This window comes from Gobio gobio, assembly GCF_949357685.1.
Source record: "Gobio gobio genome assembly, chromosome: 6".
In the NCBI taxonomy this organism is placed as follows: domain Eukaryota; kingdom Metazoa; phylum Chordata; class Actinopteri; order Cypriniformes; family Gobionidae; genus Gobio; species Gobio gobio.
In genome coordinates this window covers 41,962,055-41,979,224 of record NC_137102.1, presented here as the reverse complement: position 1 = coordinate 41,979,224, position 17,170 = coordinate 41,962,055, and the positions used below count along the sequence as shown (strand labels likewise).

Here is a 17,170-nt window from a genome sequence, read left to right as displayed (position 1 = left end):
TATATATATATACAATGGCTTTTGGGTACTGGATATTGATTAGGTAGTTTGTGTTAAACTTGCAGGTTTACCTCAGGTGTGACAACTGCAATGGCAGTTTGAATGCAGGCGAGGGCGGCGTGTCATCACACACATCTGCAATTAAAACACACTACGATGTCAGGAAGTAACAAGCCGCCAGTGTCGTCAACATTCTGGAGTCGAGATACTCTTCCTTATTTGTCGTTGAAGATTTCTCCGTGTCAGTCACTTATGGTGTTAACAGACTCTTAATTGTTTTACCTGTGCCTTGTATGTCGGTTTATCGTGTCCCGGTTATGCAGGTGGACGGCTTTTACTAGTAGTTGAAGCGCTGGAAGTTTTGTCTGGAAAGCACGACAGGATTTTTTCCATGTTGGGAATGACTCCGCTGTGGAACTCAACGAGGGTGTTTTGAAACAGGTAGATTTATTGTTGTAAATTTGATAAAGGCTACTTTCATTTTTATTTGCCAATCCATTGAAAGACAACTATACTGGTTTTCTCAACTGTGAGTAGAAAGTTGTTAAAACGCGTCCTGATGTTTGTATCGTGTTTGTAGATTTTTATTACGCTCTTATTGAAATACATGTCTATGCTATGCTATGCTATAATTTGAACATTTGTATTTTTTCTTTAAATGCCTATGTGTGTGTTTGTGTGTATGTATGTATGTATATGTATATATCTATATCTCTATCTATCTATCTATCTATCTATCTATCTATCTATCTATCTATCTATATATATATATATATATATATATATATATATATATATATATATATATATATATATATATATATATATATATATATATATATATATATATATATATTATTCTACAACAAAAACTTGTTTGTCTTTCTATGTTCTGAACATTTTGGAAAATATTACTTTTTCATTACATTTTAACATGGTTCACACACAATTACATGCAATTGAAAGAAAGAATCAACCAAATAGACAGAGAAAAACAGTAAAGAAAAAAACTCTTTACATTTAGTTTGTTTGTGTCACAGTTTATGCTCATTTATAAACTGCTACAGTTCCCACATTAGACAAGTGTGTACATGTACACACTGGTGGTCTGACTGCAAACTTACATTCTTTCTTCTCTTTCTTCTCTTTCTTCTCCAGATCCTTATCATGCTGTACTGTGCAGTGTGGTATGCTGATGCATATCTGTGCGTTTAAAGAATGAATGTCACAAACGGCGAGGGGACAAGCTGCCAGGATGAAACATTCTGCACTCTGCAAATTTACCCCAGGTTGTCCATCAAACCTGGGCAAGGCTGCATCCTCAGGGTCCCAAAAGAGTCAACAGTTGCCACTGTCATCAAGATGGCTCTCACCACACTTGGCTTGGACACATCCAAGCTTTACCACCTTGTGGAGGTCCAAGAGTATGGCGGAGAAGAGTGGGTCCTTCAAGCAAGCGATCTGCCTGTTCAAAGAGTCCTGCTCTGGCCTAGAAAGGCCCAAGATAAGCATCCTCAAAGTGATGGATACTTTTTCGCCCTTCAAGAGGCATGCAAGGATGGATCCATCCAGTATGATGTTATGAAGTCTGTACGGCGAGAAAAAGTAGCTCAGGGACTTGTGACTCGGGGTTTTGTTGCACAGCAGCCTCAGGAATACAATGATTTATGTAACCTCCCCGAGCTGACAGAGGAGAGCATCTTGGGAACCCTACGACATCGCTTCCAAAAGCAGAAGATCTACACATTTGCAAGCAACATTCTTATCGCCGTCAACCCCTTCAAGTTTCTCCCCATCTACAATCCCAGATATGTCAAGATGTATGAGAACCACACGCTGGGCAAGCTAGAGCCTCACATCTTTTCCATTGCGGATGCTGCCTTCCACACAATGCTGAACAAACGGGTTAACCAGTGCATCGTCATCTCTGGAGAGAGTGGTTCTGGTAAAACCCAAAGCACCAACTTCCTTATCCACTGCCTGACTGCCCTCAGCCAGAAGGGCTACACTAGTGGAGTGGAACGAACTATCCTGGGGGCAGGACCTGTGCTTGAGGTAAGTTTTGCTGTTGGTTTGAGGTTTATCACTGTTCATTTTCTACTTTGAAGTCTAGTATCAATCTAGTTGTAATAGGAAAGAATGTATGGGAGGTCATGTTGAAACCCTGATTCTGTCCATTGGATGGATACGGCTAACTGTAGCCTTGTTTCTTCAACTAATAGCTTTTTTTTTTCACTTCAAGAAACTTTGTAATTTCCCACATTTCAAATGATGAATTGGGTTTAATAGTGTTTCTGTAGTGGAGATTACGGACATGGAAGTTGAGATCAGCTTCAAGTTCAGGCCGAGACCTTAGAAGGTTGAGTCCAAGTCAATACTGAGACCAAATAAAAGTTGAATCAAAGTCAAGACCAAGACCTAGTCCTAGACGGTCTTCTATGTCTAGCAAATGCTCATTTCACAGCTAGCATTTTCTACACAATATTAAATAACATTTTCAGTGTCCAAGTCACTTTTATGTTTGTATTATTTATATACTTTTATAGTATTATTAATATTTAGCTAAAGTTTTAGTAATTTTGTTATGTGGTTTTTCTTCTTTTTTTTTCTTCTTTTTTTTAAAGCTTTTTAGTAATTTTAGTATTTAAACTTATTTATTTCAGGAAGTTCTTAAGACATTTAATTTCTTTAAATTTGTATCACTTTACACTTTTCATCTAATATTTATATTTTATTTGAGCTTCATTTCAATTACCGAAACCTAATTTTTTCCCCTCTTGTACACTCTGTAACTTGTCTGTAACTTTAGTGTCATTATTTATTATAGGGTTGCTCGATTCATCTCTATATCTTTTGATTTACTGTGATAAAGAGTCTCTTTCGGGCGGAAATGATGACCTCTGTGCAGGAAGTGGCTTGCCCTCTCATTGTATTTTGCATGCTTTTTGCTGTTCATGTTGAGGACTGTTAACAGTGTAAGTTTGATGCTGTCCTTAAATCAAATGCAACAAATTGTGTGAGAAGGGTTTCCCCTTTCCTCCCTTAAGCATGGTCAAATAAGGATCTAGAAACTATTCGGCCACACCACATGCAAGGGCACTTTCACATCACTTCCTCTGCATCTCCCAGGGAAAAGGGGACTCTGAACAGACCTCTGTCTCCTTGTGCACTTTAAATAGACACTGTATATCATGAAACACACTGAGTCACAGTTTAAGGGTTTCAATACACTCTGATATTTTTAGGTGTTACCATTGTTAATACATAAACAATGAAGTCAATTCACAATGCTCTTAGGAGTTTGAGTTTTTCCACTGTTTATACAATGTACATGTATATCTATGAACAGTCCACTTCCTACATTTCCTGTTCAGAATTTAGTATGAAGTGCCGCTAATGTGCTAATGAAGTTCTATTGAGGAAATGGCTCATAATTCTTGGTTTTTCCTTTACTGTGGCCTGAAGTCCCCCCCCCCCCCCTTAAACTGAGCTGTCAGTCACCGTTTGTCATGCACTAACCAAATGGGATTCTCAATCTGATCCTAAACCAGTCAAACAAGTTCTCTGTTTTTTTAAAAGCTTTCTTTCATCAGCAAGTCCCAGCCCCTCTCAGTTCTGCAGTATTGCTTACAAAGAAAGTAAATGGCTAAGAGGAACAAGCGACTTGCGTTATGTCTTGCTGGTTTAAAATAGACTTTCTTATGAAGAGGGATGAGAAAAACATTAGGTTATGTTTGTGTGTTGCAGAACAAGGAAGCAGATTGAGACTGTTAAAATGTATGGTCATATGTTGAAGTTGTGACCGTTAATATTTAATGTAAATTATTATTTAAACAAATAGATCAGATGATATTTGGATCTCATAAATTATAAATGAAACATGCACTTGAAATGAGTCATTGAAGTCCTGTTGTTCCCAGATTAGGTACTACCAGAAAACACTACCATTCAAATGTTTGTGTCAGTAAGATTAATACTTTTATTCAGCAAGGAGGCATTAAACTGATCAAAAGTTGCAATGAAGACATTTACAATAGCTGGGTTTGTTTCCATCCAAACGTGAAACAAATCTTTTCAAAGTTTGCAAAAAAACAAATGTGAATTAGGTGCATTTCCATCAAGTTGTTCGAGTGGACGACAGAGGTATTGATAACCTATAGTAACCAACAGTAAATGAAACAAGGCAAGGATAGAAATTGGAGACAGGACTGCAATTTGTTACGATTGGGCAAGTTATAAATTTACTAGCAGTGCAGCTTGTAATCGCCAAGTTGAATGCAATGCACTGAAGAAGAAATGCAGAATTTTTGATGAAGGCACTAGCCGCAAGGGCATTACGAAGACATCAAGCCCATTACATATGGAAAAGACAATGTCAGCAGGATTTCTGGGAGATTGTAATGACCAGACATTTTACTCACAACCTTGGCTACGACATTTCAGAATGTCAGAAGCCACATTTTAAATGTTATGCAACATTATTGACGCTATCAGCGGAAACAGCCAATTAGTCACATGGGTTTAATGTTCGCTACGTCAGAATTTATTCGACAAATGCGTTTCCATCTTCCATTATTCGCATTAACTCTTTTTCGCACAAGTCACAAAACCACCTCAAGGGAGCGTAAAAACTTTTTTTGTGAATTAAGGGTCCCCCCTCCCCCCGAAATTTGGCTTTTCCGTCACACGTTTCTGATGCGATAATCACTTTAAAATGCACATAAAAACATTGTTATGGAAAGAAACATAGACAAAAAAATATATATTTCAAATAGGGCTGTCAAAAGATTAATCGCGATTAATCGCATCCAAAATAAAAGTTTGTGTTTACATAATATATGCGTGTGTACTCTGTTAATTATTATTTATATATAAATACACACACAAGCATGTATATATTTAAGAAAAAAATATTATTTTTATATATAAAACATTTCTATTTATATATATTATAGATTATATAAATGTATATACATGCAAATATTTCTTAAATATATACAGGAATGTGTGTGTATTTATATATAAATAATAATAAACACAAACTTTTATTTTGGATGCGATTAATCGCGATTAATCTTTTGACAGCCCTAATTTCAAATAAAAGCTGCTCTTTTGAACTTTTTATTCGTTCTATTCATCAAAGAATCAAATGTATGACACTCGACAAAAATATTAAAGATTACCATGGTATTGTTCCTAATGCTCAACTGATTGAGCTAGCAAAGCAAGTTACATTTTCAGGTAATGTACATTCTGATATTGGGATAGTTCACCCCAAAATGAAAATTGTGTCATTACTTGCTCACCCTTCAATTTGTTCCAAACATCAAAAAAGATATTTTGAAGAATGTTGGTAACCAGACAGTTGACGGCACCCAAAATACTATAGAGCTCTGGAGGTCACGTGATCCATTCTGTTTACGACGCCATTTTGGCAGGCAGAAACAGCCGGGAGCGTATATGAAATGAATGACGCCAGCATGAGTTTCAAGGCAACAAAGTTCACTGTGTACTTTAATTCAAAAGACATAGACCTGTACATAGATTAATCATAATAGGTCCCTCCCTATAATGCCCCCGGGGTGTATCGATAAAGGAACGGATAGCGTGAATAAACGTGAACGTGAATAAATTACTATGTTAGTGGTTAACACAAACCCGTCCAAAACAGTGCGCCGCTGTGTGCATCGGTCCGTGTTGTGTGTCAAATAAAATCAGTCATAATTAATAAATGTAATTTCTTATTTTTTTGTTTCAGATATTTCTTTTCAAATAGCCCTGAATGTTATTTATATATAAAAGTACTTCTGTTATTCATCATTAAGTATCGTATTTAATGGGAACTTATTTTTATCGTGAGGCAGAAGTAGTTTGAAGAATAAACTGAAAATCACCGCATTTCAACAACTTATGCAATAAAATGATTTACCCAATGCTACAGCTGCTCTAGCGCTCCCCTGATTGCCTGCCAAAATGGCGGAGTTTAGGCTGCGTGACGTCAACCTCCAGAGCTCTATGGAAGTCATTGGGTGCCCTCAACTCAACTGTCTGGTTACCAACATCTTCAAAATATATCCGTGTTCAACAGAATCCAAGAAAGAAAGAGACTCATACAGGTTTGGAACAACATGAGTGAGTAAATAATGACAACGTTTTTAGGTAAACTCTCTTTAAGTCACTTTATTGTATATAAAAGGTCTCAACTGAATACATTTACATTTATTATAAATGTAAAAAAAGACATGTGGTAGTGCTTTGATACTTTTTGGTACTTTTAAATAAGAGTTGCTTCATGATGGGTTCTATGGTCTCTGCTTTTGGTTTTATTGAATCACAAACACCTGTCCCTGGCCTGTATTCATAGAGACCTTTGTGTATTGCCTTCACGTGGTGTACCCCTCTAACAATATGCACATTGTTTGCCTGGTGGTGTTATTTATGCATGTCCTACTGTTGAACTATTATGCATCACTGTTAGAGACTCCACCTCCTCGGTAATTGTGTTTTATGTTTTGACTCAGACAGCTTATCCCTTGTACAGATAATGGAAGTGTATAGCTTTACCCCACTGTAGAGAGTTCATCATTAGAAATCAATTACCAGTGCAATTGTTCCATTTAGGCACTCATACTTGTTCTAAAACTCGAAATGCTAGGAAATTGACATGGTAGCCCTGTTTTATCAGCCCGTTTGTAAGAAAATAAGAAGAGATAGGTCTGAAATAGAGCTAGACAGGTAATGTGGGTGGCATATATGCTATGGAAATTTTGGGTAATTTGTATTGTTTACTTTGTTCTTTTTTACGTTTAGCGTTAGAACGTATTCGCATTATGTCTTAAAGGGGTCCTATTATGCTTTTTCACCTTTAGTTAATGTGTAATGTTGCTGTTTGAGCATTAAAAAGATCTGCAAGATTACAAAGCTCAAAGCACACTCCAAAGGGAGATATTTTATTTAACATGATCCACTTTCCTAGAACTACAACAAACGACTCGTTTGGACTACAACGCGCTGTTACCGGATCTTGTGAAGTCACAATGTTACTCCTCCGCCCACAGAATACGCGGCCTGGTTGAGCTGCATTAGAGAAGACGCTATGTCAAATAGATCTTTTTTTCACCCCATTTCTAAAACTCATTTGTTTGACCTTCCTAAGGCTGAAGAACTTAGAGTGGTTAAAATGTATTTAACACTGTTAAATAAATCCCACACTACTATAACATTGTTCCTGAACGTTATAACCCCAACGTTTATCTGTATGCTGCACATTTTACGGAGAACAGTTCACTTTGTCTGTTTGTGGATCCCAACTTGTATGTCTTATTTATTTCTATGTCTTATTAGTTTTATGTTGTTGCTACGCTGTTTTGCTCTCGCTTTTGTAAGGCTTTTCATCGCCCCTTAGGAAAATTAACCATGGTTTTGTGATTAATTATTGTTTGTATTACCATAGTTTTCCAACAATTATCATGATTAAATGGGGTATAACATTGTATCTAAAATGTGTAAGAAAATGTCCAGTGAAATTCGTGCTTGCAAAGTCCATGCATGAAGCCCGTTCTGCTTGATCCTCTTGTTTGTTAACATTCTTAAGTCTGAATCAGGTTTGAATTGGTTTGAAATTGACGCCATCTTTAATATTTATTTAATATGTAATATTATCTGAGTAGAGCTCGCTGTTATGGTAAGGTCGGTGACATTTCCCAAACACACTTAAGCGGTGCCAATCACAACACACTGGGTCAGCTAACCAATCACAGCACATTTCATATTTCTGTTGAAGGCCCTTCATCTGAACAGGAAAATAATGATGCCTTCTGGCCAGTTGGGGAGAGAGGTGCTGTAATAATGGAAAATATGTGAAAAATTTGTTTTTTTTTAACAATCAAGCATGAAAGCAAGAATGTAAATGGGCATAATAGGACACCTTTAAACTTAATGCTGCAAATTTGATCTACAGACAGGAATGATGTCTCAAATCATGAGACTTATTGAGGAGAGATTTGCTTTTACCTTTCTAAGTGATCAGACATATGATTTTTGCTTGCCAGATGATCTTGGTCGATGAAAATCCCATAGACTTGCATTTAAAGAGTAACCCAAGCCTTATGTAGTAAAACCAGAATATCCTAGAGAGTTAAAGGAAGGGTAAAGTATTAACCACATAAAACACAACATTCTCAAACCTTACTAACTGCATAGTAATTAGCAATGTTCTAGAAACCATGTGCAACACTTTTGCAGGGACAAACTCCAATTACATTTTCTTCTTAAAATCTATATAGTGTTGGAAAGGTGCTAAACAGATGTTTGAGAAACAAAAATGGGTCACAAAAAAACTGGGTCATCACATGATCTTGAGAGTAAAATGTGTTGCACTTGCACTGAATTTTTACCCTCATTTTTACTGAACTTTGACGTTTGACTGAGTTTTTTTTTTTGCATTTCAGTAGTCAGGTTTCATTTGGCAGTTGTGAGAGGTACCAATGCTCTGTTATGGAATCTGAGGAGTGCGTTTGTGACCTTTGTCTGTTTACTTCTCAAGTGTGAAAGGGATAAGAGACAGCTCTGGGGGAAGATGTTAAATGTTTACAGCAGTGTCTCTGCTCTAGGCCTAGTTGTGGTGCTCTTAAAGGGATAGTTCACCCAAAAAATGTAATTCCTGTCATCAATTACTCACTCTCATGTCGTTCTAAACCCAGACTTTTGTTCAACTTCGAAACACTAAGGAAGATATTTGTATTGAAATCTGAGAGATTTCTGTCCCTCCATTGAAAGTCTATTCACCCACACTGAGAAAAAAAAATTTTTGCATGCAGATTTAGTCAATTTCACACATGGAAGTAAACTCTACTTAACTAAGTTAAGTAAAATAAACAAGGAAAATGATCAGTAAAAGTTTGAGTAATTTCTTTTTAGTTGATGTTTACTTTTGCAATACTTTTTACTCAAACAATATAAAACTGAATTAAACCATGCGTTTATCGTGTATGCTTTAGTTAACATCTTAGCAAATAATACAATAGATATTGTGTAGACACCATATATAATAGAAGTAACATGGTACCCACCAAAACACAGATACCTTGGTAGACAATACACAATGACAGTAACATTTGATGGATCGTATTCGAGTATTTTTTTAGGTATAATGAACTCCAGATGTCACAAAAAGGCAAGTTACTAAATAAAAATACAACAAAAACAATGATAAAACAGTGTAAATACAGCTGGAAAACAGCAAAAACACCAGTATCAGAAAAGTTGAGTAGGTTTTTGTATTTTTATAATTTTGATATTTACGCTTTAATTTCTACAAGCTTAAATTGAGTACTAATATAGAGTTTGCTGGTTGAGGGTGAGTAAGTAATGATAGAATTTTCATTTTGGGGTAAACCAACTTTTCTGTTCATGTGTAGAACCCTGGGCGTTGGCATTGTCAGAATACCAGAATGAAGTAGAGCAGAAGTAGAACATGTCGAAACAGGCTCTCTCAGGCCAGCTGATAAAAAACGTATCATTTGACAGATGTAGCATCTTTTTCCATTCTCTCTATTCAGGTGTTTTATGACCTTTCCTCAGTATTTGTCTTCCTACACAATTTGAACATGGAAATGGGACACGGAAACTATTTGTTTAAAAACAAGTTTTCAACAGGATTAAATCCTGAATGATGGTAATGGTACAGATCGTGTTGAAAGTATGCACATATTGAGAATCAATTGAGAGCAGTGTGAAAACATGTTGGTACATGTTACACATGTCAAAGTTTAGTTTTAAAAGCTGCAGTGTGTAATGTATTCCACCTTTACCTGCACAAAAAAAAAAAATTCAAATATGATTTCTCAAAAACTCCCCTTGTCTACAACAGTTGTGGAAAAAGGAAAGAAACCAAGATGTTCATGTTTTGGACTGTTATTCACACACACACTAATCATATGACTTTTGAGTGCTTTATGTTTTGTTTTGTTTAGTTTTTTTGTCAGTTTTCAGAGGTTGGCAGCCCTGGCCACAATATGTGTCCATTGTATTGAAAAGAGTGGTTCAGAGAGTCTTCAAAACATTTTCTTGTGTTTCACTAATACAAGTATGAAATGAACAGGAAGACATTTTTTCAGCATGGGTAAAATGACACATATTTGCATTAACTACATCAACAAACAGTTCCAACTATAGGCCAAGGCCTTCGGAGTCAGGGCCGTAACAACCATAGACATTGAGGGGGACAAGTCCCCCAAATAATTAGAAATTACCTAATTGTCCCCCCAATATTTGATATTCTTGATGCTGCTCTGCTGTACTCCGTTAAACACCACTCTGTTTGTTGCTAGGAAGACAAAAATAAAATGTAACATTTTTAGGCCGGTCTGCCTCAGTGGTCTAACAGCGCTCTCTGTCAGAATGAGTGAGATGGCCAATCAAATCAAAGAAAGCGGGGCTAATTGTTAGTGCAAATTCCAACGTGACACTTTAGTTATAATAGTGAAGTAATGCGTTGTAAGATGTAAGTAGCTTAACATTTAATATTTGACAACAGTTTTACGATAAAAACGTTCAGAGACCAACAGTAATATCAAGTGATGCAAACTACTTGACATTAAAATTTCACAGTTTTGAATTGAAAATATGACATTATTTAGGCCTATGTAAATCATAACTGAATTTGACGAGACAAGAAACGTTTAGCATTTTTACATATTAGACAGTCGAAAATAAGAGTGAATGTGTGAGTATTTATTTTTTAAAATATATGATTTGCAAATAGTTTACTTCATAACTACAATAGAACTAGAACTTTCACCGTTCTTATTTCTTTTTCTTTATTTCCTTAAATCCTTTAATAATTGAACTCCTTTAAATAAAGTAATAACACCAATACCCCCCTCCCTACGCAAAAATAGAAAAGAAGGGAAAAAAAGCATTGTTCCCATGGTTATGGCCTCGATCTGAGTTAGATGTGTTTGTGGTTCCTGTGGGTGATTATAAAAATAGTTCTGTGCTGCCCACTAATAAAAACTATTAAATTCCTGTAATCTGTCTATGACAACCTTCTTTGTGTAGTTTGAGCAACCAATAATTTATAATCTAATGTCAGTAATGGGGAACTGTTGTTGGCTGTGGCTTCAGGATCAAGGCTCTGTGTTTGGCAAGATTTAAAGACTATAATTAAGTTGAGTAGATTAAGTTAGGCCACCATTTTTGCCTCAGTAAAAGAGTTCTGTAATCAGTCATGAACACCAGATTTTTTTAGTCTGTAATATTTTTCTGTTTCCTCAAAAACAAGTTGCCTATCTGATGCATTCTTCTTCGGTCTCCTCAGGCCTTCGGCAATGCTAAAACAGCATACAACAACAACTCGAGTCGCTTTGGAAAGTTCATTCAAGTGAATTATCTGGAGAGTGGCATTGTGAGAGGGTGAGTCATCTGTGTACTTCTGTCCACCTACTTTACACGCCAGAACACCCACAGCTGAACATGATGATGATACAGTTTATCTAATGAGGAAATGTATTGATGTAAAATAAATGTTGAGCTGTGATGTTCATACTGTTCATTCAGGTTCAGATCCACCATATGACATTTTCTGATCTCATTCCTCCTTTTCTCTACTCTCTTAAAGGGGTCATGAACTGCATGTTTTTTTATTGGTTTATGATGTTTCCTGGGGTGCGCTTATAATGTTATGCTTTTTACATCAAAAATTTCATAATTTATAAATAAAAGGCATTTTTTCCTACCCTGATTTTAGCCTTCTGCTCTGAACGCTCCGTTTTAAGGGGCGTGTCCGCTGGGAGACTTCAGTGTAAACAGCCACTGCTGTGATTGGCTAACGTATTAGTATTACTCCCTCTTTTAGCTAATTTTTACAATTACAGCTCACATGGTTAACTAATCGTGAAAAGTGTTGCATTACATTTAGATCTATGGTATTATATAAAGATTGTGGCATGAAAGGTTGCAGTGATGATCATTGTAGCCGATCACACACATGCTGAGCGCATGAAAGCAGCGAAAAACAGTGCAAACGTGATATAGTTAAGAGATTCGTTGAATAAAACGGGAGTCACTGATAAACTCTCCTGTTTGATTGGCAGCTCCAGCACGCGCTGCTCCAACGATTGCAAAGGGAGCTTTCTTTGATCGCTTACTTTTATAGAATTGAATCACTGTTAAATAACAGATTATTTTCATCCTACTTAGAGAAACAACGCAAGTTGATGTATAGTCACTGGTCTGATTTACTGACACACAGACAAAGAATATCTGACTGTACATGAATCGTTACATTACAGATCAGGCATTAGAATGAACACAGTTACTTACATGTTGCATTACTGTTGAACCCAGTCACTGCACAATATTTTGTAATCCTCACCTCAACGGCATGTTTATTGCTTTGTAGCTCGAAGGTTTAACACTAGGCCTATGTTACATGTGCGAATCGGTGAGCAGGGCTAAACAGGCAGTGATGAAGTTGGCGTTGAGATTCTTCTGCTGAGGTGGTGCTTGCCTCCCTTTGACGTCATAGATCCCCACTTGAAAAAACTGTCATTTGCTGGGCCTGGTGTCTATAAAAGCTTTTCTTTGACTAACAAGGAAGTTTTCAGCTCTGAAACGTACAGGATATTCTTATATTACCATGACCTTTTATATATCAAAAGCTCAAGGGAAAGTTTATTTCTCAATTCATCACCCCTTTAAAAATATTGACAGATAGACCAAAGATTACATTCCAGAATTGATCTGAAACTCCTAATACTGTTTACTGTTTCAGGGCTGTGGTTGAGAAGTATTTACTAGAGAAATGCCGTCTCGTTTCCAGAGGAAAAACTGAAAGGTAACAAAAGAAAAAGAAAAAGGAAAACCATTACCTATATCCATTTTACGTTTTAATTGAAAGTGTCTGAGATCTGTGAAAAACATGAATTCCATCCCCGTTTGTTTTCTAACCTGCAGGAATTACCATGTTTTTTACTATCTATTGATTGGGTCTTCAGAAGAGGAGAGAGATGAGTTCAAGCTCCTGCGGCCCAAAGACTACCACTACCTCGAACAAGTAATTCTCAGAACAGCCATCACAAAGAATCAGTGTTCCTTAATAAAGCTGTTTCAGTTTTAATTAGCGTTCATGACGCTCTCAATTGTCTTTGGGGCAACAATGACATTAAATGGAAACCTCATCTTGATTATTTGTCCTGAGAAAAGGACTATTCTTTGTCCTGAGAAATCAGGCTCTTCTGTTCATTTTAATTTGTATAGCTGTTTATTCAAGCTTAACTGTATGTCAACAATTGTCTTATGTTTGTTTTTTTTTCTTCCATTAATTGTTCACTCTTCTATGTTTACAACTCACAGGAAATACCGATTTTGGAGGATCAAGCAGAAATGAAACATGAATTCAGGAGACTTCATCAGGCCATGGAGATGGTCGGTTTTCTACCTCCGACCAAAAAGCAGTAAGTGTAATATATTTTCAAGTAAGTTTTTAAAATAAGGCTAAGGTAGTGCTGTTTTTTTAAACTCTTAACTATTCTGTATTAAATTATTTTGATAAGTCTTCACAGCGATTACATTATAATGAATTCTGTTTAATTACTAACATGAATAATGTTTATTAACACACGGTTTATTTTTGGATTATGCCTTATATCTTTCATGTTTATTTAGCCCTGCTAAAACCATGACATTTACAATGAGCTGTACTGTACTTCAACAATTACTCAGAAATAGTATACTTCCATGTAAATGGTGTCTAATTAGGTTTGTCCTCGAGGGATAAAGTCTACATGCAAATCTACATGCGTGACTAGCAAATTAAGAATTCTGTTCTGGGACAAGTCTGTGCTTGTCTCGGAGGGGGGAAATCCATCAAGATTTACAATATGCACACATTCAGATCATTATGAGCTGTCTTCCAAGGAACAACAACTAATAGTTTTTATACAATGTTAGAAACATATCATATAGCTTGACAAACATGTCACGTAGCTTGGAAATGCATTATTTGAGGCACTTATCAAAAAAAAAAAAAAAAAAATATATATATATATATATATATATATATATATATATATATATATATATATATATATATATATATTTATATATATTTAGGATTTATTATCCAAAACGGTTCAACGGTTGATGGTCTTTTTCAGGATATTCTCTGTTCTCTCTGCCATTCTGTACCTGGGAAATGTGACATATGAGCAAAAAGATGTTGGCGAGGGTCTTAAAGTTGGGCCAAATCATGTCCTTTCAGCTGTCTCTGACCTTCTCAAGGTACCACTGGCGACTTTAATGTTCAACATAAACTCATTATAGGAGGCTTCTGTTCCTCCTACTTAGAAGTAGAAATACTTAAAATCGTTTAATGCTCAGCAGTAAACCTCACCCCCCAATTCTTTGGAAATGCTGTGCAGTGACATCTATTGGTTAACTGGTCACCACCTCAGCATGGCGAATAAATGCATCATCATTTAAATCAAATGTGTCTTTATTGCTGTAATGTGTTTGATTACACTTTATTTAGATCCATTTTAGACACTCTACTAACTATAAGTAATTACAACTATGTCAACTAACTCTCATTAGAGTATTAGTAGACTTCGACTGTAGTTGACTGTTAGTAGACTGTTAGGTTTGGGTTAGGTGTTAGGGTTCAGGTTAGTAGAATAAGTTGACATGTATTTGCAAAGTTACTTATAATTGGTAGAATTTCTGTTGGAGGACCATCAAAATAAAGTGTTTGCTGATATTAAGCTGATATTTCTAATAAGAGTTAGTTGACATGTATTGTAGTTGCAAAGTTACTTATAGTTAGTAGATTGTCTAAAGTAGACTGTTGAAATAAAGTGTTATCATTTGATATCATCGCTCTTAAATTACAGGTTAAAGTGGAGCTGCTTGTGGAAGCACTGACTACAAGGAAAGCAATGACTGCCAATGACACGCTAATTCTGCCTTACAGCCTCAATGAGGTAACTTCATCTATAATGTGTTGGGTGGTGCAAATGAATACCTTTTTTTTCTTTCTTTTTTTTCATACATTGACTAGCCATGTGTTAAATGCATATCTATCATACTTTATGTGTGATGTTAGCTGTTTGAAGAGGTTCCTTGCTTCTCTATCCTCTCCATTTTTACATTTGTCTTTTTTTCATTTATGAACTCTAAGAATCTGCTGACCTCATGTTCAAACATTGTCATATCTTTAGGCCATCACTGCCAGAGACTCTATGGCTAAGTCTCTGTACAGTGCCCTGTTCGACTGGATTGTCCTGCGAATCAACCATTCTCTACTCAACAAGAGAGATTTGGAGGAGTCTGTCCCGGTATGAATCCTGTTGAGATAATTTTATATATTTGTATTTATAAAATTGTATCTAAAATATACAGTCATTATAAAATTATATTCATTATAATTTATAATTATATTAAATTATTCAGAAACCATTTTTTTTTATTTTTACTAATGCGTGCAGGACACTATAGTTTATTTATGTAAGTGAGGATAGCAAAATAAAGTAAACTGTGACGTATTATACCCAAAAATTCTTCATACAGTGGACTACCAGTAAAATGATTAAACATTTTGGACCAAAATTATTCAGAAACTTTGACCTGACCATGTTTTGCTTAGGTGTTCTTTAATTGCTAATACAACGTTTTACACCACAGAGTCAGACTGAACAAAATTAAGCATTGCTTGGTAATTTGTTGACCAAATTGTATACATAAATATATATACTTATATATCAGTGCTGGGCAATCGATCAATTGCGATTAATAGCATCCAAAATAAAAGTTTGTGTTGACAAAATAAATGTGTGTGTATTGTGTATTATTATTATGTATATATTAATACACACACATGCATGTATATATTTAAGAAATATTTGCCTGTATACATGTATGTGTGTATATATATATATATATATATATATATATATATATATATATATATTATATATATATATTATATATATATATATATAATATAATTTTTCTTATATAATAAAGAAATTCTTAAATATATACATTCATGTGTGTGTATTTATATATACATGATAATTATACACACTACACACATATATTATGTCAACACAAACTTTTATTTAGGATGCGATTAATCGCGATTGATCGATCGCCCAGCACATATATATATATATATATACATACATACATACATACATACATACATACATACATACATACATACATACATACATACATACATACATACTTGCATACATACATACATACATACATGCATACATGCATACATACATACATACATACATACATACATACATACATACATACATACATGCATACATACTTGCATACATACATACATACATACATACATACATACATACATACATTCATTCATTCATTCATTCATTCATTCATTCATTCATTCATTCATTCATTCATTCATTCATTCTCACACACACACACACACACACACACACACACACACACACACACACACACACACACACACACACACACACACACACACACACACACACACACACACACACACACACACACACACACACACACACACACACACACACACACACACACATACATACATACAATTTAATTAAATATATTTTCAATATCAAAGATCAACATTTAAATTTAAAATAATATAATCTTTACATTTATATTGGGATTATTCCATATAATATATTTTCTTTAATATAATGCAATTTACATATTTTGCTTTTTAATGTATATTATTCAATATTAATATTATTGTTATAAAATATATTCAAAATTAAAGTCTAAATATCTTATCTAAATGTATCTAATCTTTCCTTTTTTTATGTTTGTGTTTTTAGATATACTTGACTTGATTCACGCAGCTAAAGTGGCGAACTGAAAGCATCTGCTTTGATGCCTTAAATCCTTTGACATTGTATTTTATTACTGATATCATTGTATTTTAATTTTATTCTGTTCCTCGCAGTGCTTATCCATTGGTGTCCTGGACATATTTGGATTTGAGGATTTCAAGACAAACAGCTTTGAACAGTTCTGCATTAATTATGCTAACGAGCAACTACAGTATTACTGCAATCAGCGCATATTTACGCTTGAACAAGTGAGTTATGACATCTGTGTTGTACTTGATGTCTCCTTTAATCGTGGTGGA

At 35.1% G+C, this 17,170-nt stretch overlaps 1 protein-coding gene across 4 annotated transcripts in view; it reads left to right on the top strand.

The window, feature by feature from the left end:
• Positions 1–129: 129 nt before the first annotated feature.
• LOC307128154 (myosin IXb) overlaps positions 130–17,170 on the top strand; it is a 32,009-nt gene continuing 14,968 nt past the window's right edge. For all 4 annotated transcript variants that reach the window (XM_079819801.1, XM_079819800.1, XM_079819802.1 and 1 more), the window contains exons 1-10: positions 130–441; positions 1,159–2,055; positions 11,321–11,415; positions 12,776–12,838; positions 12,958–13,057; positions 13,357–13,457; positions 14,160–14,283; positions 14,892–14,981; positions 15,219–15,335; positions 16,985–17,119. In XM_079819801.1, coding sequence (XP_079675927.1) covers positions 1,219–2,055; positions 11,321–11,415; positions 12,776–12,838; positions 12,958–13,057; positions 13,357–13,457; positions 14,160–14,283; positions 14,892–14,981; positions 15,219–15,335; positions 16,985–17,119 — 1,662 coding nt within the window. In that variant the 5' untranslated portion in view covers positions 130–441; positions 1,159–1,218. The remainder of the gene's footprint in view (positions 442–1,158; positions 2,056–11,320; positions 11,416–12,775; positions 12,839–12,957; positions 13,058–13,356; positions 13,458–14,159; positions 14,284–14,891; positions 14,982–15,218; positions 15,336–16,984; positions 17,120–17,170) is intronic.